The sequence below is a fragment of the Hylaeus volcanicus genome, chromosome 7, assembly GCF_026283585.1.
Source record: "Hylaeus volcanicus isolate JK05 chromosome 7, UHH_iyHylVolc1.0_haploid, whole genome shotgun sequence".
In the NCBI taxonomy this organism is placed as follows: Eukaryota; Metazoa; Arthropoda; class Insecta; order Hymenoptera; family Colletidae; genus Hylaeus; species Hylaeus volcanicus.
This window is the reverse complement of record NC_071982.1, coordinates 18305537-18332384: the sequence shown is the minus strand read 5'-3', so window position 1 is coordinate 18332384 and position 26848 is coordinate 18305537. Positions and strand designations below refer to the sequence as shown.

The following is a 26848-nucleotide window of genomic DNA, read 5'->3' as shown; positions in this document are numbered from 1 at the left end:
GATGATATGTAACTCTGTCGGTACGTATTGTAGCGGTTAAAGAAAAGAACATTGTTGAATAAAATACATTGATAATTATGCAATACAGACAAGTCACTTTACTAGATTGAATTTGCAGTACTCTCGTATCTGGAATACATATGTATATGTATATTATTCCTTGACGCATGACATCATTTTTTCAAATAATACTTTACTTGAGTACACATTTAATTTGCTGACATAAATTACATACTCTGTGCATAGAAAAAAGCTATAACAATATTACAGAGAATAAAAATTGCATTCAACTCTGACAATTAATTGTCTACAATTGTAGCAAGAACGATGTATAATTTCTTTATTAAAATAAAGTATAGCTTCAAGTTTTTATAATAAAATGAGATAATTTGATGAAAGAGTATACTATGAGTTTCTAAAAATAAAATTTACTACTGTTAAACGAAAGAATTTTTGTTGGTGTGGAATAAAAAGTGCATAGAACGCTAGTTGCTTATCCACACGCACTCGTCCTATATTACGCAGTATCAGCCTCTTGGTCATTTGTGTATCCCGTATACATATACGTAACGTAATACGTAAACGCAAGTGTGTTTTCTCGTGTACTTCATGAACGTATACACACTCATAGCTGTGATGTATATATCGTATCGTCATCATCAGAGAAGTGAAGTGAGGTAGAGGCCACCCACTCTTTCCCACAGCAGGTTTTTCCCACGCCCCCCAGGGTAACCCCAACATCCTTTTGCGGCAGCAATTCCACGGCACCTACGGGGCAGAGGGGAGTAGCTCACGTCAGGTGGGGAACAAGAGGGGAAACTGGAGGCGCTTGGGTCGGCCAGGCCATTGTACAACAGTAAAACAATAGAATCTGCAGCTCAGCAACGTAACAAAGTGTCTAAACCCCTTAGCAGCTACCCATATACTTGAATTAAAGATTTGAACAAATAGACACCATTACTGAAACTTCCTAGATAAATTTGGAGTTGTATAATTCCTTTCTTTCCCATATATATCAATTGTAATTTCACGAGAAATTTCACACAGTCAGGTCGAGGAAAACATAGTTGAGCATTCAATCTTCATTTTTATGTATTTTCATTCTAGTTCAGAAGCTTAAACGTAAACCTTTGTTTTGTTCCTATACTTCGTGTTAGAAAAGAACGATTTTCAAAATGCAAACGAATCGAGAAATCCATTTCAAACTCAAGGCCTTGCTACCTTCTGTAGGTACGTCCCTGCTACAGCCACTTACGCGGTAGTAATAACTCTACGTTGTCGTTTCGAACTTAGTTACTCGGCGAATATCGTCGAGGAAGGTTGTATATATTTTCGTTGGCTTAACGAAACAAGTAGCCGTGTAGTTAAGCCAACGCTAACGAAATTACAATTTTGAAATATAAAAGTAACGTGTCCTGTTTTCAATCGCAATTATACAAAGTTTTAGGGCAGTGCTTCGAAACGTAATACTCGTACCTTGGATTTAAAGTGCCGCGCGCGGCGAGATCAGTTTGTAAGGGTTGGCAAGACTGTTCGGAAAATTCGGAAAGTGAACAGGTGTTTTTTGAATGGATTAGGGAGAATAAGCGACGAGGACGCAAAAGGATTTGCGAATGGTGAAGGATCGACGGGCAGCATGATAGTTGTGATTAAACGATAATTTAGAAAATGCATTGGGATTTATGTTTGGATTTCAGCTGTTACTGAAAATGAGGTGAGTGTCAAGAACGTAACCTGTTTTTGTTCGGTTTAACCTTTCCTGTGCCGAAAAGGTAAATAAACGATTGTTAGTATTTTGATAATTCATTAAGAAAGAGATCTACTCAGTCTTCTACTCGTATAATATTCTTGGATCATTTCTTATACTGGAAATTATACGAAAAACCGATATAATCTTTAATTTCTGTTATCATATTGCTTATACAAATGGTTTAAATACCTCACTTTTAGCATACATAATCTTTTTCTTTCAATTTTGTTATTTTTACGTGAAAAAGTAATTAGTATCGAGTACTGTACGTAATTATAATCATGTAGATGTTGTGAAATTTAAATTTATTTCTTATTTACATGCTAAGTTTTTGTGAACCAGCAATTCTAACGTATCGAGTTTGCTTCAGTGGCTTTACTTGGAATAACATATTTGCCTGTCTATTCTTAGTGCATTTAATTAAAAGTTACAAGCATATATATGTGACTGTTCTCAGGCAATTGGCATTACGTGCGTTGCCAGGAAATATGAGTTTTTCTCTTTTTGTGAAATATCATTCTCATATATAACTATCATTTTCAAATACATACAGAATTATTAAAGATTTTTGAGTGAGATCTCTTTTTATGCCTAATTGCAACAAAGTTGCTCTAATCAGAAATTAAAGTCAGTTGAAAAAAGTATACAAAATAGTATAAAATTAGTAAAAGAATACTTGCATACTTACAAATACATAGGCACGGTTGTATAGACACAATGAACGAGGGTGATTTAATTCATGCAGGAAAAATGAGCTCAGCTTAGTTCCCACAGTGCATATGCACATTTCCTCTTTCCTGTACTAAGACTAGTAATTCTTCGTAGCTCGTTTAAAGAAAGATGCCTTAAGTTAATTACATCTTGTATCATGAAAAACAAAAATCTTTCCCACGCTAAAGCTTTGAGCAAGTAAAGACTCCTATGTACCTGTATGCATTCAGATGCCTGTAAATAATAACATAGTACTGTTTCACATTATACTACACAATGTTACGACTTATTCTTTAACATACACTTGACTTTCTAGAACAAATTCAGGGTTTTCCTTCCATCTTTCATCTTGATTTGGTTTAACGACTTGTACTTCTGGCTTAACAATAGTGTCTTGTCTCTAACCATATTCCACTTCAGCTTTCCTTCTGTAAATAATATTTCTTTTATAAGTAATAAATTACTAAATGAAAGAAATACATTTGTCATGAAACTTTAGTCATGCTACAGCAACGTAGTAGAAGGAAATGCATCATGGTATAATTGTCCATGACTGAACTTCTTTCAGATGAAGCGACAGAGGCAATTATGACATGCACGGATGACAAGGATAGTACGCAGCCTACCTAGCTATTCCGTGGTACCGTAGAGCGAATAAAAGCGGAAGATTAAATATGCCACACCAGTTTGGGTTGCCTACGATGGCGCATGGAATGCAATCTCCTCCTTCGCCAACTTCGGTCATGTCGGTATATCCAAGGTTCGGATCTAGCGTCTACAGACCAGATCACCAAGATCAAAGGTTGACACGCGAGGCAATGGAGCGTTACTTGCGCGATAGAAGCGACATGGTTATCGTGATTCTTCATGCTAAAGTCGCGCAAAAGTCGTACGGTAACGAGAAACGGTTCTTCTGTCCTCCACCGTGTATCTATTTGTTTGGCGACGGTTGGAGGATGCGGCAGGAGCAGATGCTTCGCGAAGGAGAGAGCGAACAATCGGCGCAGCTCTGCGCCTTCATCGGTATCGGTAACTCTGACCAGGACATGCAACAATTGGACCTGAACAATGGGAAACAGTATTGCGCGGCGAAGACGCTATACATTTCCGATTCAGACAAGAGGAAACACTTTATGCTCTCGGTGAAAATGTTTTATGGTAGTGGTCACGATATCGGCGTATTTCACAGTAAAAGGATCAAGGTGATCTCGAAGCCCTCGAAGAAGAAACAGTCGTTGAAGAACGCTGATTTGTGTATAGCAAGCGGGACGAAAGTGGCACTGTTCAATCGGTTGCGATCTCAAACGGTGAGTACGCGTTATCTTCACGTGGAAAACGGTAACTTCCACGCAAGTTCGACGCAATGGGGTGCGTTTACGATACACTTACTGGACGACAACGAGAGCGAGTCGGAGGAGTTTCAAGTGAGGGACGGTTACGTGCACTATGGCAGTACAGTAAAGTTAGTATGTTCCGTAACAGGAATGGCGCTACCGCGGTTAGTAATTCGGAAGGTGGACAAACAGATGGCCAGTTTGGAGGCTGACGATCCTGTTTCACAGCTACACAAATGCGCCTTTTACATGAAGGACACGGATCACATGTATTTGTGTTTGTCTCAAGAACGCATAATACAATTCCAGGCCACTCCATGCCCGAAAGAGGCGAACAAAGAAATGATAAACGACGGCGCTTGCTGGACGATCATCAGTACAGACAAAGCGGAGTATCAGTTCTTCGAGGGCATGGGGCCGGTCAGGTCACCTGTAACTCCGGTACCACTTGTTCATAGTTTGCACTTGAACGGTGGAGGCGATGTAGCGATGCTAGAGCTCACGGGCGACAATTTCACGCCAAATCTTCAGGTGTGGTTTGGCGATGTGGAGGCTGAAACCATGTACAGATGCCAGGAGAGCATGCTCTGCGTGGTCCCCGATATATCACAGTTCAGAGGCGAGTGGCTCTGGGTCAGGCAACCGACTCAGGTGCCCGTCTCGCTGGTCCGCAACGACGGCATCATCTATGCCACTGGGTTAACGTTTACGTACACCCCAGAGCCTGGACCACGGCCTCATTGTCCACCTGCCGACGAGATCATGAGAGCTCCTCGAGCCATGCACAATCAAGCCAGTATGCCACCCGCGATCGCAGACGTACCCTGGAACACCCATCAACCGCCACAGCCGGGTCTCTGATGTTTCCTAGACAATTACACCGTGCATCACCAAAGTTTACGGCGCAGCGAGACGAACGCTGTCCGCTGTACGAACGTTCATCCGCGGAACGACGACGAAGTTCCAATTTCTATCGATAACGAGTCAGCCAACGGGGACGGTGACTCGACAACGTACGCGACGAAAGACCTGCTGCTTCAGGTCGACGACGCGGCAAGACGTTTAGACAATACGAAGACGACGTAACAGTTCTTTTGCTACGTCGCCTATCTCTCGCAGAACATACCTATTCGAGTCCGAAACCGTGTACAATGTGCCGTGTATTGTTTCCCTATGTTCATACCGCTACCCAGAGTTGAGCACATTTTTATCTAGATAACGAGAAATAATTTACATCAAGTCACAGAAGTATTCTTATTCCCTCGACCGCTGACTTCAGACGGGGTTGATGTATATTATTAAAACAAATTGTTATGGGGTAAATATATATGTAAGCTTTTGATTGAAGTCAACAGTTGAGAGAGTACAAGTACTTGTGTGTAGTATTTGTGTACTGTATGCAATTTTTCTTTGGTATAAAAACATTTAAAAACCCGCATGAACGGAAGTAAAATCACGTCACACGCAAACATGCAATCAATGTCACACACGAAGCATACATTCAGCACAAAAATAAGGCAAGACCTACACAAGCCACAAAGATCACATGTGGTACACAAATACTAAGTGTTTTGTTAATTCTTCGAATAACATTTTATCTAGATAAAGATTTATTCGAAATTAATCGAATAATGTCCAACTCCGCCGCAACCCAACCGTAGGTTTTTAGCTTTAAGTGTTGATACAGATTTACACAGAGAGAAATTAATAATTTATAGCACTCTTAGGATTAAAAGCTTTCTACGAATGTGAATATTTAGCCAATCGCGTGGCACAAGGATGGGAACAGGACGACAAATTTGCGATTCAGGCTCGTCGCGATACGCTTTCTTTCGTATTCGACGAGCCAACGAAACTCGCGGTTCGGTCCGTGCAATTGCATATCGATCACTGAAACTGGTTGTGCATTCGACATCGATTCCGTTCGTTCCCGAAGGATAAGAGTCACTTTATCGACGAAATCCAGTTTGGTTTCAATTCTGATTGCAATACAGGAAACAGCGTGGCAAACGGTGCAATATACGCATACGGATATTCGCTCGCGTAGTTTTATTTTCTCTTCTCATTTTTTCGCGTGCTCTTAACTCACATTTTCTACATTTATACAGCTCTATCTTCGATCTACCCTTAACCCTCCAGTCCTGGACGGTCTTGAGACTTTTCTGTTTGAAGAATGCAAGTAAATTGTATTTATTATTTAAAATTGTCGTAAAATATGAGAATGGTAAAAGAAAAATAATATTAAGTGATACTAGCGTGTCCGTGGCTGGAGGATTAAAACAATCTTCATCGTGTTTATTAAAAAGAAACTGAGTCTCGCGCAAAACATTTGGACGGATATCCATCAGGAATGGGTGATCTTAATCTACGGCACGCAACGATCTATTAGTCGTTTACAAAGCTCGTTCCGTTTTTATATTAAAATTATGAATTGACACCATTTTGTTCAACTATATAAAAATCTCATCATGAAGAATCTCTGCAATCTTGCATCAAATAACTCGTCTAAATGCATTTTAACAGCATTTACATTTCCACATCGTCTATTTATTTAAAAAACCGGAACAAACTTTATCAACGACCCAATGATACATGCGTGATTTCTTCTTCTTTTTTTCCTAGCGTCGAAAATTGTTTTCGACTTTCGACTCGAGTTTACCTTATGATTTCTCTTAATATTATTTTATGTATATATCAATGCATGACTCACAAGATTATCATGATTTCATTGTGCTACGATTACGTGTAATCTCAGAGATATGTCTAAGTTTCGCAAAACTGTTCGTATGGCATAGAAATAACTCTAGTTTTAACGTGGGAGAAAACGAAGAGCGAGTCGTTAGGATCTTGTCAGAGTAATGAACGCTACTCGAATTAATTTTGCGCGGTGTTCGGGTATCGCGGTTTCACCTTGACGTTTGTTATTTATTACCAGAGTTTTCGTATTATACATTTTCGCCGGTGAAACCTTCGGTTATGCTTCTTTAACGTATAAATTGTACTGTGCACGCTTTATATTAATTTTGCTACCTATCGACGTATCGATTTCTTGGTATCGGTATATTCGCAAAAGCGGAACTGTACTTGTTTAAAAAGTACGTATGCATCGGTGCATTTCTAACTGAAGATAAGATACGAAATCCTTGCTTCGTGATTTCTGTCATATGCAAATCTCAAGATTCGGGGTTAGTTATAATTACGATTAAATAGACGAGGTGCAACGAAGATTTTTTATAAGAAATAGGGTGCACCGAAGGAATGCGTATTCTTCGATATTTAATCGAACCCTTTGAGAATAGAAAAATGCCTAAAATTATTAATTGTTTGTGATCATAGAAAATATACGTATAATATTTTCTTACGTTGTCGTTTTGAATCTTGTGCTTGTAATGTATTTTATTTGATAGGGAGAGAAGAAACGTTGCACGGAAGTAGAAATAGTATTCGTGTACTATAATAAATTTTACGATATCGAAAGAGTGCAAACACTATGAGCTGAAAATAGTTCGTTTCTTGGCTCCTCGACTTCATAGAATCGGTACAGGCTTTTTTCAAGATACCATCGAATATAATTATCTTCAGCAGGAAGCGAGATAGGATCGCTTTGGGAATTGTCTTCCTGAAGAGATCCATTGTAAACGAGGAATGTCGGTATATGTATTCCATGGGAATTTACCCACGATTAAAATTTGCACCGAGTACCTGAAGAACACGATTATCTTTATTCACAGTAATAAATTGCGAATTAATAATAATTACATCCTTACATGTATCATTGGACGGATATTCAATGAATAATAATTGTAAACTCGTTATATCGGAAAGACAATTTCGAGTGTACGTTCGCACGTAATTTCTCAGTGCTCAAGTTCGGAAGAATGTTCGTTGACTTGGGATTCTTTCGATCGAATAGTTTTAGTTGCACACAAATTTGTCTTTATCTCGAAGCGACAGAATACGTTTGAGCGTGAAATTCTTTAATTATATCTCCTATATATTAAAATAATATTTTACAAAACTATATGAAAATCTTATTTGTAAATAAATCATATACAATTTTTTCAGCTAATTATTTGTGTACACATGAATCACGATTCCCCTTATCTTCTTGATTACAGTAACAATTAAATTATAAATTAACGGATGAGTATGTAAAATGGTCACACGACGGTTGCGTTCTCTAGTTAGTACCGTATACACATACATATGTATATATGTATATGTATATAAATTAAAAGATTTATAACGCGAGCGTTTATATATCAAATGTTTCTTGCTATATAAAATTAATTATTGCGGTGTTATTTCAAGGTCTTGAGTTTCGGAGAACTATTTCTGCACGTGATTGTTTTGCAAAGACGAATCGCGAAACGTACGCGAATATCGCGTTTACTTTATCCGTATCGTGCGTTGTTTATTCATATTAGTAAGCATTAACGAAATATACGACGTTAGAAGGTCGTCCATTTTGTATCCGAGGGAGGTTTCGCACAATAATTTTGAGCCTCGCACTAAATTCCCGATTGTCATGTGAAAATAGGTATTGCCCGAAGACCAATTTGAGATTCTGGTAAAAGGATGCGTCACTAGTATATCCTGAAACATAAACATTCGTGCAACATAGACGAAAATACTGATTATCGTAATAGTCGAGTAACTGCTTACCTTTGTTTGCGGATGTATAAGGCTTACACCGTGCTTATTAATTGCGATTAATAACAGTTCCGGATAATTTGGTTCTGTGCTTTGTTTGACTTCGAAAAACGCCGAACCGAACGTTGGCCACCGATAAACGATCTTCAAGAATGTTATCTTCGCGTCTTCCGGGCTCATTCCTATATAAGCAGTACTTACGTTAGACATCATTGCAATACATATTACACTTAACGTTAACATACGTCTTATATCTTACCAGCATCCTGATTGTATGCCGCTATTATCGATCTTTTCCAATCGTTGGCGCTCTGTACCTTAACTAGATCACCTGGTATGAGTTCCCTTAACATTTGCCTGTGAACATCGGTTCTAGGTTATTATTGCCCGCGTTTTCTTTCGAATAATATTCTCTATCATGGTATACTTCACTTACGGAATCGTTTGGAGTTCTTGCTTGCTCTCGCCAAACCGAACCCTGTACACCAACGCTGCCAATCTCGATGCTTCTTCTTTAGTACATTTATGATAACCTATCAACGATCAGAGTAATGAATCAGTTAGTAAAAAAATGGAGAGGTATGTATCGACATAGTGGAAAATGTTTTTTACCCCTTAGCAATTTAGGAAGCTCCTGATGGAAATGGAAAATGAGATCGGCGTTTCTGTCTTTGCCAGGCACAGTGTTGGTCCACAACTTTTTCATAAAAAAGACTTGGTACGTAAATTGGGGCGAGACACCTGCGTGAAACGTTAATCTTATACAGCCGATACGCAAATGCAATTATCATATTTTATTCGAAGGTCATTGAAAACATACCGTCGCGCGAGGGACGAGCTTTCCTGATCCAATCCGTCAAATGTCGTACAAAGTCGAAGAAGAAGTCGCCTTCCGGGACTGAGATGACTTTATCGGCAATCTTTACAAACAGGCTGAATCCTTCCGCGGACCGCAGGTTGAGTCTTTGCGCGATGTTTTGACAGAAGTCTTTGGCTCTCGTCGATGAGTCCACTTCGAACGCCTGTACAACAGGAGAGATCGTTGTGAGTCACTTTTAAAATAAACGGAACAAGAATGGCTGCGTTGAAAGTACACACTTCGTCCGTATCGTCTGGGAAATAGACTTTGTGAAATATTTGCGTTGTTTTGTGCTGTATAGCTTCCACTTCGACTTGGTGCGGCGGATACTTCCGCTGGCCGTTACGTAAAGTTTTTTGCAGTCTTTGTAAAGAGTCCTGAGATATGGGATGCCGCCTCGTGCGCAAAAACAGAGTTAATTCCTGCAATGAGTAAACGAGCCGTTTTAAACGAATGGGTTTCCGCAGTAATCGCTAATAGACGCAATTATGCATACCTTTAAAAGACTTTGGCTGCAGGTGAAGAGCCCGGTGGCGAGCCACATCAGTTCCCAGCCTCGCTCTTCGCTCAATCTGTTCCTATTGTCGGTGAGTTGTTTCATGATTTGACAATAAATTTCATCCCTTAAAATTTCATTCTTCAGAGGTCCGTCGAAAATTAGATCGGTGTACTCGTTGCCGACTCGCGGTCTTTTCGTCGGCAAGTCTCCCATGTACTTCAAGATGGCATTGAAAGCGAAACACGCTTCTTCGGCTAGCTCCTCTTTGGATATTAATTTCTTCAGGAGAGGTTGCTTTATTGGATCTCTAGAATGATGCCACAATTCGTCGGTGTGACCGCGTCGCGCCGTCGTCAAAGTTAACGCTTTCGACATGGTTCTCTTTGGCGGTGTTCTAGATTGGAAATGAAGTTTTAAGAAAAGGGGTAACTCTTTTTTTATCTCTAAATTGTGCTTGAGTAGAGAGCAAGCACTTACCGGAAGTGGTCGATCGCGTATTCTGAAAGCGTGTGAGGTTTATCGCGTGGTTCTATTCCGTTCACCTGTTGCGGATACAGCTTGCGGCCGTTCTCCGTTCCTTCGATGCTGAACAGGGACTGGAAAAAAATTTCATCCGTCATTTTTCATGCGTAAAAAGTAACACACAAGCGGTGGTCAATGATTTCATAGTTGCGATCGCCTTACTAATATATCGTTGGGTGGTTTTGTCAGCGAAGGCAAAACATAAACCGTCTCGGCCGGAAAGTCACCCTTCTCTGAGGTTCTCTCGCACGTGCCGATGCACCATCCTGAATTGAGAACGGTCTCGCCTGTGCTCTCGTCCTCCAACGTAATGAGATCGCCTTTCTGAAAGCAGAGAAACGACGAACCTTCCCCTGGCGCTTTGTAATCTTGCAAAGCGATCACGTATTTGCTACGCTTCTTCAGACCCTCCAAAAAGTATACCACCAGGTCGCGGATGTCTTCGGCGTTAGGGCTTTGGAATGTGAACTCTTCTCCTCGCACCGTCGATAAATTGAACGTCTGCGTGAATATTTTGTTCGTTCTGGAAATGAAATCAGGATGATATCCGTCAATGTGGTGGAAAAATGGAACATTCGAAAATGTTTAAATTAAATAAACGCATACTTCTGACTAGATACGGTGGTGATTTCGGGAAAGGACAATTCCAGAAGCACTTGTTCTTGATCGTCCACGACGTACACTCCGGTCCAGTTCACAGCTATAATAACGTCGTTCTTCGGTAAGTTCGGGCCAGAGTTCCTGTACGCTTCGTAGAAGCGAGAAAATAGCAAAGGCCACTTAAACTTGGCATAGCCCACTATGTCTTCCTTGACGCGCAGGGCAGGTACCTTCTCCTTCAGATAGTAACTCTGTAATAAAAATACAAGTCAAAGAACAAGTTAAAAATACAAAGAATTGCATCTTTAATTGCAAACCGTTGTTGTACCTTTTTATATGCTTGTAGAACCAGATGACCCCATCTGTCTATCGCTTTGTCGATGCCAGTCAGGCAGTAATCAGGAATGTAATTGGGTAAGAGGGTGTACAATCTGTCGACATTCATGTCCGTGTGGTACTCTATGTAATATTGTTGCGCAGCGATCATCGCCAAGTCTTCCTCCTTGTCGCAGCGGTACTCGCCGAATTTCACGCCCCTGACGACCTGCTGATATATTAAATTTGTGGCGACTTGATCTTCTGTCGGTTCATGCCATGGCGCGAATATCTCCTTCCTGAAGAACAATCTCCACGGAGCGTTTCGTTCCTGAGCACCTTGTTCTTTAGCATACTGCTCGCATTGAGAAATGGCGTCCATTACATGGTCTCCACCGCTGCCCAAGGACGAGACTTTGTCGAACAACGCTATGTAAAGGGAGAAACCGAATTGATCGCGAAGAGATATTTTATCAGACAGTTGATTGCACAGTTCCCTAGCAGTAGTCGCTGAATCAGCCAGGAGGGTCTTCGTGTTCCCGTCCATGAACGTGATGGGTAACATGATCGGTTTCTTCGACTTGGTAGCCTGAAGCTCTAGCCAGCTGGGGGGTTGGTTACGTGTCCCGTTGTTGAACGTTCTTTTCAATCGATCCTCACAGTATGGCGCGTATCCTGGAGGTCCCTCTCTGATAAATGCGCGTAAATAGTTGACAAACTTCTCAGAAGGGGCGAAGCAACCCACGCAAAGCGATAACAAAATCCATCCACGAGCGTGCGATGATTTGGATGGATTGTTCGTCAGTTGTTTACAGATCTGACAGTAAATCTCGTCCCTGAGTTCCGCGCGGAGTATTCCGTGCCCGATGATGAAGTGGAGTTTCTCAAGATTCGACGTGGGTCTGGCTTCCAGCCACGACTGATAGCTGTCCGCTGTGTATTCGTCCTCCTGCAACTTCCGCCTAACGTCCTCTCCTAATTTGTTCTTTCGCTTCAAGGTCAACGAGACCAACTTGTGCCTGATCGATCGCGGTTTTTGTCTGAGGAACGCCTCTGGATCCACGCCCATCATCTGGGCCTCCTGAAACTCTTTGCTCCGTATGAAATTACGACCCAGGGTAGCCGTTACTTTCGACATCACCGACGTTGTGTCTCTATCCATCGTGTGGAACCTAGGCTCGGGTAGGTCGCCAGTGAAACGAAGTATAGTGATCCACAGAGCCTGCGCGGCCAGCTGGTCTCCTTGCGTGTGCAAAGGTAGCAGAGGGTGCTTTAACGGTTTCCTGGAATATTGATGCGTGATGTTCCCCTGGAAATAGGTCGCAGCGAATTTCTGGAACTTGAACTCGGACAAGTCCTCCTCGTCCTCCGAGGCGGTTTGAACAGGACTGATGATCTCTTGCTGGTCTGCCTTTGGGGCAGGCAGGTCATTGAAAACGGATGTTTCCCTCGCGGGAGTGGGAGCCTCGCTGCTGGAGTCAGGCAGAAAGTCGAACATTGCTTCCACCAGTTTGCTATCATCTACAGGCTCGTCCTGCTTCTTCGCCGCGTCGTTGATCAAGTTCTTCTTGATTTCCATTCTACGCCGATCCTCGAGCTCCATCTCGATTTCTTTCCTTTCCAGTTCCTGCATCCGTTCTCTGTAGTTCTGCTCGGCGATCTCTTTCGCCCTCTTGTTCCCTTGGTCCTTGAGTTCCCGCTCCTCCTTCTTCCGAAGTCTCAAAGCTTCGACGTGAAGACGATACTCATACTTGATCTTCTTGTACCGTCTCTGGGCGATCAATCTACGAACGTGAGCCTGTATCTTCACGATGGCCCACAGCTTCTTCTGATACATTTTGCGCACTAAGTGGCCTCTGGCACGTGCCTGTAGGGCGACTATGTGCCCTCGTAGGTGTCGAAATCTGTGTGACAGGACTCGTGATCTGATGAGCGCCTGAAGCCTCATGTAACCGATACGCATGCGTTTGTATCGTTGACGTTGCGCGTAACCTCTCCAATATTTTTGAATGATCGTTGCAGCGGCTCTCATGCGGAGGAATCTTCTTCTATAGACCCAACCGCGGATGTTGCGTTGCAATATGAGAATCTTCCGAGTGAGCACGCGGTCGCGTTCCTGCTCGAGGAACAGGTCGTGAGCGTCTTTGAGGAAGACTTTCGTATGGCCAAGCTGGTAGTCAGACCTTCCTAGAACTATGTGGCAAATTTTGGAGGTGGCTGCACGGCAGTCGACCTTATGAGACGGGGGTATGCCAAAGATAAGAAATCGATACCGTTCGACGAACTCTGGGAACGAATGTCTGATCGGGTAACCAGCTCTACGAATTCGAATCGTCTCCATCATACCAGAGTATCTTAATTGTCGGCAACAGAGACCCCTGTCGAACATCATCGGCTTTTTATATTCGTTAGGCTTGATGCATCTGATGAAGAAAGGCTGACAGCTGCACAACGTTCTCATAAGACAGTCCAGAGACTTTTTGAACTGGGTGGACAGAGTGGGCGCCCGTTTCCTCGTCTCTGAACCCATGCCTATGTCCTCGGCGAAACAGGTCTGCAAAAACTTGTTCGACGATATGTGAATAAGCTGGAGCAAGTCGGCACTGAACGTATCCCTGTTCTTCTCCAGGAAGCTTCTGGTATCGTAGAAGACAACTCCAGCGAAGTGATTCAAACCGAACGACGTATTGATGTCCGACTTTGGTTTCAGGTAATTTCGATGGCTTCCGTGTGTTTTGTGTATCTTCGCCAGCATCGTTTGGTCCGTTCCTTTTGGGAACTTGGACTCCTCATCGATCAGCGCCATGATGTTCAGCTGCTTGATGGCTATCAAATCCAACGCGTCTTGATTGTCAACGAACTCTATATGCTGCCAGTTGATCCCCTCGTGATTGTACTCTTCTTGTTCCAACTTGAAGATGTGCTGCACGAAGAACTGCTGAAGGTTCTCGTTCGCGTAATTGATGCAGAACTGCTCGAAGCTGTTGTGATTGAAATTCTCGAAGCCGAATATATCCAGGACACCTATGGCGCTTCGAGAGGTGTTCTTGGGTCTGTAGATGGCCTCGTTAATTTTCTTCACGATGTGCACGAACAATCGTCCGTATATCCCCTTCACGAAGGCGTCTCGGATGTCAACTGACTGCTCCCTGGATAGCGTGGAAACCTGCGCACGCGTTACGATACAGCAGATAAACGATGCTGCTACGATGGAGCATCTCCATATTATTTGCATTTCATGGTATTAAGAAAATAGAGGGATGACATTGCTTCTTCAGATATAGGTAATAAGAATTACGCAAGTTACACGTTACTTACAACCGTCTCACCGTGAGCAAATATCGTTCTGCGGGTGAGAGCGTCTATTAGAGACTGAACAGGTACGCCTAACAGATGCGCCACTCTCCGCACGTTCGTCTGCTCTGGTATCTCCGTAGCGTCCAAATTGTCTGGAGAATCGTGATAGAATTGAAATATGTCTGATGTTAAAGCTTCGACAATCGTGTGGAGTAGGAATTGTCGCGCTTACCTACAACCGTGGCTCTGTATTTAACGTTCCCCGTGTGCAACAGGGCGGCGAGCAGTTTGAGGACTTCCCATATCTCAGCATCGGTGAAAAGTAGAACTTTCATGGCTGATCTGATGTCTGCAAATTCTGCGGCATCGTCTCGACCTTCGCACGTGATGCTGCCACCCTGAAAATAGTATCTATTTAGAAAAAATGTCCTCGCGTGTTAACGATGATTCACATAAGAAATCTTACTCCTGTAAGATACTTGTAGGACGACGCGTCCTCCAGCTCCAGCTTCTGCTTTTCCTCCTTCGATAGGCCAGCCAGCATGCAGTAGAACACGTGATAGTTTCTCTCGTCCAAACTCTGCGACACTATTCGCGACTTTTCCAACAGATATTGCTCTATCTTTGCTCCCTCGATCACGCCCTGCTCGTTGAAGTGAATGTCGATGTACTTCCCAAAGCGGGACGAATTGTCGTTTCGTACCGTCTTCGCATTGCCGAATGCTACGAGAACACCAGAGTCAACGTTTTACTACTTTTGTCCTAGTTGCTCACGCGTTACCACGTTCGAGCGTTTTACCTTCCAGAATCGGATTCGCTTCCAAAATTTGCTGTTCGATCCAAGAATGTTTGCCGCTGATCGCTGCCAAATATTGCAAAATTAATTTCGTACTTTCCGTTTTGCCGGCTCCGCTTTCGCCGCTAAGACACAAATATTCGTGAATTTGAGAAACCGTTCTGCCACGAACGAGACGAGGTGGAAAGAGCCGTTCAGAGTGGTTTTACGGGGGATTCTGAACAATCAAACGAATCTATTTTTTCTTAAATTGCATTTTAGACGATCTTTAAATGTGTGAGGTTAAATCACTAGTTAGTCTTTGTTGTTTTAAACCAGAATCCCCCGTTAAGGAGAAAGAAGCGACCGGATACCTGATCACTATGCATTGGTCTTGGCCGTATCGGTTCATGTGCGCGTAACTGTTGTCGCCAATAGCGAATATGTGTGGCGGAAGCTCTCCGATTTTACGATCCTTGTACAGTTTAATTTGCTCTGCGGTGTATATGGGCAGTATTTGATACGGGTTCACGGCGACCAGAATGGAGCCTGTGTAGGTCTGCGCAAAAACAACCAGTTAGAATTTTTCATTTAAAAATTGATCGAATGCTAGGGAGAAATTTCAAACACGGTAATCTCTTTGGCAATAGAAGCATGTTATTTGCATTTATTTATTGTAGAATGAAGCTACCAAAGAAGGACCACGTATTATAAATCTACTAAATGCTAAAAAAATAACTAAAGCCTAATCCAACAGTTTCAAGTTTCAATTGAATAGAAGCATATGCTTGGGTCGCCAAGAAGTTCGCATTGTTTCAATATCCACCGCTTACGTATATGAGATTCTCGTTATAGCGAATCAGCAAATTCCGCAGAATGCCAGCTTCATGGAGGTCTCCTAAGCTGATCATATCCTCTACACCTTGCACAGAAGTGGCATGCATCGCCTTTATTCGTCTTTCCGGTGTCAGCCATTGTTCCTGAGAATTTTAGGGCTCGTTTAGTGGTCGAGGTATTCGAAATCGCCGTTTAACAGGCAACACTTTCTCATATGGCCGCTCGAAACGCGCATACTTCTCGATGAATCGAGAAACGCCGCGGCGAACGCGAAAAGTAGGTAACGATTACCTTGTTATCGTCGTCTTTCACTTGAATGCGCCTGCCTTCCGCGGAAACCACTCGTGCTCCTATTGCGACGTCAAATTCTCTCCCTGAGATTGGTTCGATCCATATGTAATCCCCCTGAAAAGGAATTTTTTTTCACACGTAATCTTCAATCGTTCGCGACCCACTCGCGGGACCATTGATGCTCTCGCATTCAGTTACAAAGCGGAGGATATACATATGCATTCGCTTAGATCAGAGATGGGGAACCTACTGTTTCAAAGGGCACGTGCAGTCTTTTCGCATACTCTATCAATTACATATCTTAAAGTCAAGCCAACGTTCCCTTTCTTTAATCGAAGGATCGAGTCGTAAAATGAACGTAATTGCTAATTGTTTCGGTGCAATCTAGAAATACTTTCACTTGGAGAAGATTTATTATTGGGAAATATATGTTTATTTATTGAAAGAGAATCAACTCGAAAGAATGAAGATACATTCCTCCTGATTTCTCTTTCACACTTTTAAAAATGGTACCAGATCCCTCAACTCATCTGGTGATTCGATCAAGCACGATTTCGAGAGAGTCCTCGAAGACCCTAGAAGCCATCCTCGGGTTGAAGAGGGAAGGTAAACGAACCGCAGCCGGGAATCGCGCCTCAAAGGACACGCATACGTAAGAGTCGGGAAATTGAATAGGAAACTAATGTCAAGGTTTGCGGCGAACGTTTACTCGGTTGACGAGCTTGACCTAAATTAATTCGAGAGTTGGCCAGCGAACGCGGTAGCACGCGCTGTAACTGTAAACACGACACCTTAGACGCGTTAATTGAATAACTGGTAGTTGGCATTATTAGATAATCTAAACGCGCATTTCGCGGTTTATTTTTCCCCCGTCGACCGGTGGACAGGAAAGGAAAAGGATCTTATCGCGTGGAAGAGATGTTTAACAAATTTTTCATTTCACCATGGAAACACCCTTATCCCGTAACACATTTAAAAGACACTTGAGTACTTCTCTAGTCACGCGGGGTTTAAAGTGGTGGATATAATATAATTAATGCACTTGATTCTTCTGCACGATGTGCAGGGTACATTGTTACATTCATGATCCTTGTGTAGGTAATGTAAAACTACGGTATAATAGACATTCTTCTTATGTTTTATTTGCCAATGCTGATGGCTTTTGGTCGAGTGACAATATTCTTACGATAGCGAAACGGAATAAACTAAATTAGTGGATTACTCAAATCCACGAAGGGATGACCACAAGCGATAATTGAGTTAGCTGAACGAGTATTGCTGTGGCTTCCAGCGCGAGTTCGAACGAAGAGGGAATTGCGAGACTCGATTGGCAAGAGGAAGACGAGGAAACGCTTTCGTTTAGAATATTTTCCAAGGTGAGATCTCATCGAGCTTACCAGTACCAAAGTTAGTACAGCAACGGAAAGAGGCATTCGAGTATGCGATCGAGTACTCGGATATCCAAATGTTATCCGCGTCATCGAGTTGTTTGTCGAGTATTCAAATGCGAAATCATATTAAGCGATCGTCTAGTTGCAGCAAAGAGAGGATAAGCAGAGAAACGAGATCAAGTGTAAACGGTACATTTGTTTCTTCTCAAGTAGAAGATTGAGAACCTCCAGGCTGTTCTGTGCTCCACGGACGCATCAATACGAATGCACAGGCTGCGTCTGATATTCGTATACGTTCCGATTGTTCACCTCAGCGGAACATCGGAAGAGCTCATCCGCTCGTTAGCTCGAGACGAGCCACCGTCCCGATTTGGCCCTTCTTCGCCACGGAGTTTTACTTTCGGCCGCCGCCGCGCAGCCTCCTGGGAACGAAAAATCCGCCTACCGTTGTTTTTCATCGGTGCACGCGCTTTCGAAACCAGCTATGCCACGTATACCTCGATTCCAGAGAAAAATGCTCGACGAGTCGCGTGTACCCGACCTTGCGTGATAGTCGTTTTTTGTTCGAAGCGTGGAAACGAGCGAGCGCTGTCAGTTAAGCCAGGGTTCTGGTTTGTTGGGTGATAAAATGAGCCATTTTATCACCCAGCAAACGTAGTAATAAAGACGTAATATTATTGTTAGGATTTTCAGGAACGCGGGTTTCGAAAGGAAATCGTCGCAAGAATTTTAGAATCTCTATCTAATTTCCTAGAACTCCTGGAAATTATTACAGAAAATAGTGAAGTAAGAAAAATGGTGGCCTTTGGACCAAAAAGATTGCGTTGTTACTCACTAATAGAGTGATGTTGAAACAGTATTACTGCGAGATAAAGATAATTCTGTTCGTCTCTACTCTACTTTTTTCAAGAGGAGGAGCTTCGAAAAGGTTTCTGAACCATTAAGCTAGGGTGTGCGTGCATGCGTAGGGAAAGAATAGGATACAATCGAGGATACAAACGCGTGTCCGGTAAAACGATTCACGTCCCGTTATACGACGGCTGGTTCGCTCGCGCGAAATGCTAAGACGCCTGCACAGGGCATTCACGAAGTGATGAAGGACCGTTAACTATTCCTAATTAACTGACCATTCGTCCCCATATACCCCGCGCCATCGTCGTAAACGGCCTCGAGTAGTTTCATTTTTGTTTTTACACAAAAGGGATCGCTTCCTGTTGGATTCTATCACGTATTTGGGGCACTGCTTGCGAAACTATTCGTACTCGGTAAGTATTCGACTGCTACTCGATAAAGTTATCTTTTATTTGTAGAATTTTTCCATCTCTGTTTGGGGTGTCATGCTTGGTTAACGCTTCTAATACGCAGAAAGCGTGGTACCTCCTGTATTCGTGTGTTTCTGGTAGCCTCCTGTGAATTGAAGCTGAGTATTAAGCGAGTTACAGTTGGAAGAGCCAAACACAAGTCACAATATCGACATGCACGCATGCATTCGAACGCACGACATCGATATAATCAAAATAAAAACTCGTATGAAAATAGATTGCAAGTGTAAAACACGTAACAGCGAATACAAAATATTCGTATCGAAACTTGTACGTTACCTACGCCTATCTGTTCGGTTATCGACTATTTCTCGTCTTGGGCACGTTCCACTTTTTTTTTTGCAAGGCGAAAATACGATCTACGAATAAACGAACAGATAAAGACAATCGGACTCGTCACCTAGAACAGAACTCATACTGGGTTTCGATATATTTTCACAAATTTGTATTTAAAAGTATTGGAGACATTTCGACAAATGATCTCCTCGCAACAATTTAATAAATTTGACTAGTTTGTCGTAATGCCTAATGGTGGGAGATTTCTCTGACTCTTATTTTCATTGGAGCTGCTATCCGATGATCTACGGAAGATAATCTAGGCTGGAATATCTCGAGCGCTCCTCCGTCGTTGGGAGAGACCGCGCACGTGTCTCCTGAGCATGACTTTTCATGCGGGGAAAGAATCCGCCGTCATTTTCACTTGTCACAGATTCCTACTGACCGTCTTTCAAGGAAACATCCCAGGGAAGCGTAATATAATAACGCGCGAACCACCGAGTGGACAGTTCCTTGCGAGCAATTTCAGACAGCAAAGAAACTATACTCACCCGCGTGACGATGACCATCTCTTAAGTCGTGGTTGTCGGCACTCCGCCTGAAAAAATTCGTTCGATCTTCGTAAAAATGTCCTTTAATAGCGTTTCAGGAAGAGTAACATATGTACATCAACATTATAAAGAGCTCTTCAAGGCAGACTTCAAATTTTAACATCTATGAAATCTAAGAAAGAGTCTAAGGAGTTAACGTATAGCCTAATTACGTGGAGTTCAAAGGGTTGATATTAAGAGTAATCGTTCTCTAAGCTATAAAGACAAGGAAATATTCGAAAATCGTGGCATAGGAGGAGGACCCGGGTCGATTGGTTCGTCGACCCAGGAGTCACTCGTGCGAGCATAATTCGACGTGAATCCATCGAACGAAATTGACGGCCAGCGACGCGTGAACTTGGTCGCGTTCGATCGACGCTTCTCGAGCGGCGTTCGTGGCTCGGATTCGACTTTTTTTTCGATTCGATTCGCTTGAATTTCCGCGATAAATCGTTCTGTCGCGAACAAAACGAGACGATCCGGTCAATAAGAAAACAGAGGAGAAGAGGAGAGATCGATCTCGTCCGAGAGGATCCTCGATGGATGCTCTCGAAGCCCGTGCGGCCTCTCGGTGGTAGCAGAAACTGCCTAACCCACTTTTGCGAACAGGTTTATGCTTGTGCTGGTTCCACCGTAACGGTGATCGGGCCAGACATCATCGTCGCATGCTGAAGTGATTTTTCTTCGAATAGACAGACCGCGAGCGCGCTTAGCGTCTAATAACACGCAGGAGCGTTCGAGGACGACGAAGATATAACGTCTTCCGAACGTTCGTTACGAGCTGGCTGCTGGAATTCTCGCGAATCTCGCGCCTCGATGCGATTTCTCGTATTATCGGGAATGCCATCGAATGTTGCGCGATACACCCGGGAGGAGATTCACTGTGAAGTAAATTGTTGCCGCTACCAGCGACTGGAACTATTCCTATAGCTTGCTATTACATCTGAAATAAAATCACGTGTTCCTTTTTTTATTATTTTTCATGGAAAGAAAACAATCATAAGGAAATGTACTTTTGAATTACCTCTTAACGACTTGATCTCTACGACCGGGTTTGGATTAAATGGATCGGAACGTAAGGGATGTTCCAGAGCAGGTTTAGAGTTTAGAAGCTGTAGAAACAATCGAAAGTTATAGCAAAGGGTGTACATTCTAAAATTAGTTTGTATTCTTTAGTTTATTCCTTTGAACTTGAAAAACCGTTGACTTTGAGAATATCTGGAGAACGGTCAATGGCGTAGCACAGCATGCCGGAGACTTCAACGGGTGATCGAACAACGCATTACCGCGTCGCACATCTAACCAACTACGCTCGAAACCGCGACAAACCTAGGAAAAGTGATTCGAATATTCAATATAATTTGTACATGCAGTTATATAATAGATTATATATAATCAATTTTAAGGAAACCGAGGTAATAGTCTTCTAGGTTGCGTCACAATCGCTTTCCACGAGTGCTCTTTTCCGATTTCGATACGTCTTGTCGAGCCACGCTCGACGTACGATCGCAAGGTGTCAGTTTGATCACGAACACGTACGCAGGTATGCACGAAACGTTTCCGTATCGGTTGAACGACTCCTGCGAGAGAGTACACTTGGGTCACAAACTTTCATTAACAGAAGCCAATAACGAATCTAATCGAATACATAATCGTTTGGTAAACATTCCAACCTACTGTGTATAACCCCTTTTATCTGGAAGTTACGCTTATCTTGTCTACCTATTATCGCATTTTAAGGTCGACGTGTACGTGTGTGAACTAATTGCATAAAATCGTTACGATTCTTTTCCTCGACGATAGCGACTTGTACAGCCACACGTTGTTCGCGACAGGGACGGATAAAAGTTTATTCAAGTAACTCGCGACGAATGAAAACACAACGTGAGCTATTCGTGACGTTTATTCAACCCGAACAATTCGTTCACCGTGAAATATAATTAAATCCTCTCTAACCTAACGTCCAACTTCCATTCCACGAATACACAACGTTGTTCGACTTCCTTTCGTTATTCACAATTTTCGTTTAATTAAGAATTTAACCCATCTCCGTTTCGAGAAGGTGCTGTATCGTTACAAGTGTCGATGCAACACGGTAATGAATTGACGTATAGCGGCGTAATGTTTCCGTCCGATCCACAGAGGGAAAAAGGACGCTGTTTCGAAGTCGTCGAGAGGATATCGCCTCGAACGAATTCCGAAACGAGAACCAGTCGCGCGTACCCGAGATATTTGGCATTCCATCGAACGGGACGTCGTCGATCGGTTGCAACCGATATCCCCGAAACGTTTCACAATGAACGAATTCAAACGTACCTTGTGCGAGTAACGAGAAACACGACGAAAGCGGCTATATGTCGGCACACTCCATTAAGAGGCACTGCACTGCACTTCGGATGCGACGTAAGGCGCGCTTTTCATGTCCGACGTGACTAGATGATCGTCGGTGAGGTTGGCGCCCTCGGAAGCAACAAATCGTGAAAAAAAGAAAGATCGCGGCACCACGACGAGTAGGAAATGGGACACGAAAAGCAACAGTAGTCGTTCCGGAGGATGGGCCACGGTGACCGGCACATTAACGCGTCTACTCGGGGAGCTTCGGTTCGAATCGGGCGTGCCAGGTGGAAGCGAAGCGACTGAAACCGTAGAAGAGGTGGAAAAAGTACCTGCGTCCTATGTAGCGATCAGGTTCCACTCCAAGCCTTCGACTACGCTGCCATCCCACCAACCGGAGATACGTTATCATCGGAGATTGGGCCAGAATCTTATTCGTTGTTCCAAACTTTCTATCTACATAAAAACTTTGTCCATCTTTGGTTACCAATGCGATTCTGTCCTGTCCGTAGATATTCCGCCTTTATCGCGCAATCCCTGCATCGCTAGACCCTTTATCTTGGCGCCATGATCTTGTGACGTCATTCGTAGTACCGAATCTGTAACCTGTTGCACACTGTCGCCGCTATGATCTTCTTTTATCGATCGATAATGTTAGCAGTCGGAATGGCGTCGTTCTGCAATACCGATCGCACAAAATCAATTCGAATCGATAAGATGTTTATTTGTGAGTCCATTTATTTTTCAAGATATCACAAATTTCGAATTCCAAATGACAGAAAGATATCGATAATGTCTTCCGTGATTTTATCACGCATATCAAGAATACAGAAAAATTCCAGTCATAAAAATAGATACTCTTTTTTCATGCATTCGGTATTGCAGTATTCTTTACATTTATTTATATGTGTATTCGAGTGAGACAGGCAAACGAATGGTTTACATTGAAAATATATTTTCATTTCATATGAATTTCACATGAACGTTACACATACACGTATTGCGATTTCCGTAACTTATAATATACACATCGATACGTGAAAATTTCAGGAGCAACAACAACATAGGCGATGTATGTGCGTTGCGATTCAACAGTTGCGTAAAATCAGTTTTATACATAAACACGATATTTTAGTGTAACGAGAATAGTTTAATTTTAACGACCTATCTTTTACGAGTATTTCGATTGGTTCGGTACTAAAGTTATAGTATAATATCACGCCGCATTGTTATCGATGATAGTCCTAGAAGCAACGGCAAAAGCTTCGCGCTAAGCAAACTTTTCCAAGAATGTTGTCATTGATAATAACAAGGTAAACATATCTGTAATATGCAGGAATTTTATACATAATTCTGGAAACACGTGAAATAGTTACATTCAAGCATGTAGGCGAAAATGCAGAATCTGGTTCTCTTTTATATTAATTTTTTTAATGGAAAAGTAAAGAAAATAAAATGAACAGCTAATTAACTCCAAACACTGCGTTTCCTCGTTGTGACATAATATGTATCAAAACTTCCTTCTAATCACAAGTGCTATTTCTATGGAAGCGCATTATCACTGTACTTGGACTGCATTGCTAAAACAAATTTGCGAAAGCATATTCGTGGTTCTTTTACAAAACCTCTACCTATTTTCAAAAGATTGGAGAAATTGATGGACATTAAAGAGTCAATTAGCCTGTCAATCTGGGACGTTTTCTCGTTTGCTAGTAAAAAATTATAATATTCAACAATTAAGGATACAACAAATAAAACGACTAGGAGCTATAGTGACTTATGTTATTTGATAACCTCTTATTGTTTTAATAAATTATTATCGTTTAAATATTTTTAATGTTTCCCCAAAAATGTCGCATAATTTATTTTTTTTGTTAACATATGACAAATTATTAATGATCAGACAATTAATACAATCTAGAAATGAAGAATTAATCGTGTTTTACGGGTACCTTAGGAAAACAAAGAAATTTGGATTACGTTCAGTTGTTTGCTAACCTAACGAAATCAAATTATGTTCAATTTTTGTTATTCAAAATAGTAATTCGTTATAATAAATTGATAACAAAGATAATTAGATGAAATCCCGAATAATGTATATTGATTCGTACTTTGGTCGTTTTCAAATATGATTGCACTAAATAAGAAATATTAAAAAATATATGTACTAACACTAACTACTTGTTTAACAAGTATATGAGTTACTCTTTTTTTTACTTGCTACAAATAAAAGATGCTTGCAAATTAAACGTTTGTTTAAAATTTCATAGCTATACTATTACGATTTCATAGAAAGATCTATTATTTTCGAATTTCTTATAAGAAGTAAATTGCGATATAAGAAAAAATCATTTGGTTGTTAATCAAACAAAGTGATTTGATGGTCACAAAAATAGGCTCTGGATAGTACACTCTTACATTGAAATATGACAATATATTCCCTTATATCATATGATTTGATTAATTTCGTTACTTGTAAACAAACATATTTGGAAGTTCACTGAAGAAGTGCGGAAATGTCCCAAATTTTAATGAGTCGATCTTGTCCGATCGTTAATAATCTTCGTCTGGGAGCGTCAAGATCCATTCCAACGACATTATGTTTCGCGTCATGGAAAGATGCTAAAGATGTTTGGCTAAATAACATATACATGGAATGAATTACGTGTTCGCTCAACGCTTTATTTATTGAAGTATCTTTACTTACTTTGCAGCTTTAAGTTGAATATGGCATGGATCGCAAACCCTAACTTCAAATTCAAAACCCATTGCTGGTATAGGTATTCGTTGCGACGTACAACGTGCGCATAGGGCACGACCACAATGGCGGCAGTGATGTTGTCTCAAACCCAATTGTCGTTGATCCATCATCGCTTTAATATTCCAGAAAAATGGTCTTCCACAAGCCTCAATTTGAAATGATATTAATATATAAAAATTGAATTAACAGACGAATTATTAACATATTTCTAATCTTATAACCACGTACTTGGCACGTATCGGATTCTACCCATGCTGCTATTTCTTTCCTATTTGCAGCCATATCCCAACAAACTATTACTCCATCTTCTCCTCCAGACAACAACACGCGTTCAGCGCTTGCATAGCACAGTGCTGTCACTTTATTGCTGTAAAATTGTATATTCAGTTATATAAGATAAATTCGAATAGAACATTTTTGTAATAAATAGATATGCTTACTGATGTCCTTGGAGCTCATATGCTGTACCTTGTCGTCCTCCAATATCCCATACAATGATATTTTGATCAAAACTCCCAGAAAATAGGAGTTGCTTTTCACAATCCCAAGCTAAAGTGTGAATACTTCCGGTATGTGCTTTTAATATTGTGATTAGTCTGACACCATTAGTGTCTAATTTCAACATTGCTATTTGTCCAGAATAATCACCAACAAAAGCATGTTTTGATTGCGCATCAAATCTGTGCTAGTTAAGGAAACATGTTAATATTAAATTCAAGCAAATTGAAATGAAGTAGGTTGCAAATAATATATCACAAAAAAAAAAGGATACTGCAGTGCAGTGTACCAAGCATCCGTCTGATAGGACCCTAACTTTTGACCTGTTTCTGAGCAATGTAATTGAAACATTTTATCTCGACCTACACTTAAAACCCATTCACAATTGGATGCAAATATAACACCTGTAACTCTTGCTTGATGCGCCAAGTATTCACGCATAGCAGTCATTCGATTATAATCTTGTTCCAAAATGAATTCCTGGAAGTAATACCTAACATATCTATTTTGAAATAAAAAAAAAATATTTATAGTTCTATAAGATACCATTATAATACGTACATTTATAGTTCCATTTTCCAAACCAACAAACAGTTGCCTAGTCTCCACACAGTAATTCATCGATGTTGCACCAGCAGCCATATATTGACAAATGCTAGGCCAATATTGACCAGAATCGCGTTTCAACCAAACTCTAACAGTTCTATAAAAAAAAGCGTAACAAAATAAATCGTAAGAGCAACCGTATTAAGTTTAATTTCAAAAATGTAAAGAATTTAAAAAGAAAATTCAAGTTCACTTCTTGAATGATCACATAAGTATAATATAGTTTCAATATTGAAAAAAAATTGTCTCATCTACCTATCATCACAAACGCTAATTACACCTTCTTCGCGCGGTATAATGATCGCTGCATTAACATCATCATTACATCCTTCCAATTTCGACAATAACACAGGTTTGCGGCTCGTGCTGAATTTGTCATGATTTACACCTGGTGTGGGCTTTATCTCTGCTGCCATTTCAATCTTCGGAACGTAATTTTTGAAGTGGGCTTGTCATTTGACAGTTGTCAGACTTCGATGTTAATCAGAGTTTATATATGTTACGAAGACGGAAGGTCTAATTTTTAAGAGACTGTGGAGAACCTGTCGGCGTTGTGTATACGTTATTCGTCACGGATCTTCTTTGCCTTCCTTTCCCAGTTCCTCTTTATCGGCTGCTACAATCCAC

General features: G+C 41.5%; 3 protein-coding genes across 4 annotated transcripts; 1 reads left to right on the top strand and 2 right to left on the bottom strand.

Annotated features, from left to right (window-relative positions):
* Positions 1 to 1315: 1315 nt before the first annotated feature.
* On the top strand, positions 1316 to 7864 carry LOC128880309 (suppressor of hairless protein). The gene is made up of 2 exons (XM_054130255.1): positions 1316 to 1714; positions 3030 to 7864. The coding sequence occupies exon 2, from the start codon at positions 3136 to 3138 to the stop codon at positions 4654 to 4656; it is 1521 nt and encodes a 506-aa protein (XP_053986230.1). The 5' UTR covers positions 1316 to 1714; positions 3030 to 3135; the 3' UTR covers positions 4657 to 7864.
* Positions 7495 to 23176, bottom strand: LOC128880307 (myosin-VIIa). 2 transcript variants are annotated; one of them, XM_054130252.1, is made up of 21 exons: positions 22689 to 23176; positions 19984 to 20030; positions 16444 to 16557; positions 16149 to 16295; positions 15690 to 15874; positions 15340 to 15461; positions 15007 to 15263; positions 14773 to 14938; positions 14562 to 14692; positions 11257 to 14409; positions 10935 to 11179; positions 10491 to 10851; positions 10284 to 10402; positions 9804 to 10200; positions 9547 to 9729; positions 9269 to 9470; positions 9061 to 9189; positions 8885 to 8981; positions 8708 to 8805; positions 8461 to 8630; positions 7495 to 8391 (listed from the first exon to the last, which is right to left on the bottom strand). In XM_054130252.1, the coding sequence occupies exons 2-21, from the start codon at positions 19999 to 20001 to the stop codon at positions 8185 to 8187; spliced, it is 6501 nt and encodes a 2166-aa protein (XP_053986227.1). In that variant the 5' UTR covers positions 20002 to 20030; positions 22689 to 23176; the 3' UTR covers positions 7495 to 8184. The 2 variants fall into 2 exon arrangements, with proteins under 2 accessions (XP_053986227.1, XP_053986226.1); XM_054130251.1 differs by lacking the exon at positions 22689 to 23176 and adding an exon at positions 22339 to 22654.
* Positions 23177 to 23289: 113 nt separating this feature from the next.
* LOC128880311 (WD repeat and FYVE domain-containing protein 2) lies at positions 23290 to 26833 on the bottom strand. The gene is made up of 7 exons (XM_054130259.1): positions 26477 to 26833; positions 26177 to 26318; positions 25890 to 26095; positions 25558 to 25797; positions 25346 to 25484; positions 25064 to 25263; positions 23290 to 24992 (listed from the first exon to the last, which is right to left on the bottom strand). The coding sequence occupies exons 1-7, from the start codon at positions 26635 to 26637 to the stop codon at positions 24854 to 24856; spliced, it is 1227 nt and encodes a 408-aa protein (XP_053986234.1). The 5' UTR covers positions 26638 to 26833; the 3' UTR covers positions 23290 to 24853.
* Positions 26834 to 26848: the final 15 nt, after the last annotated feature.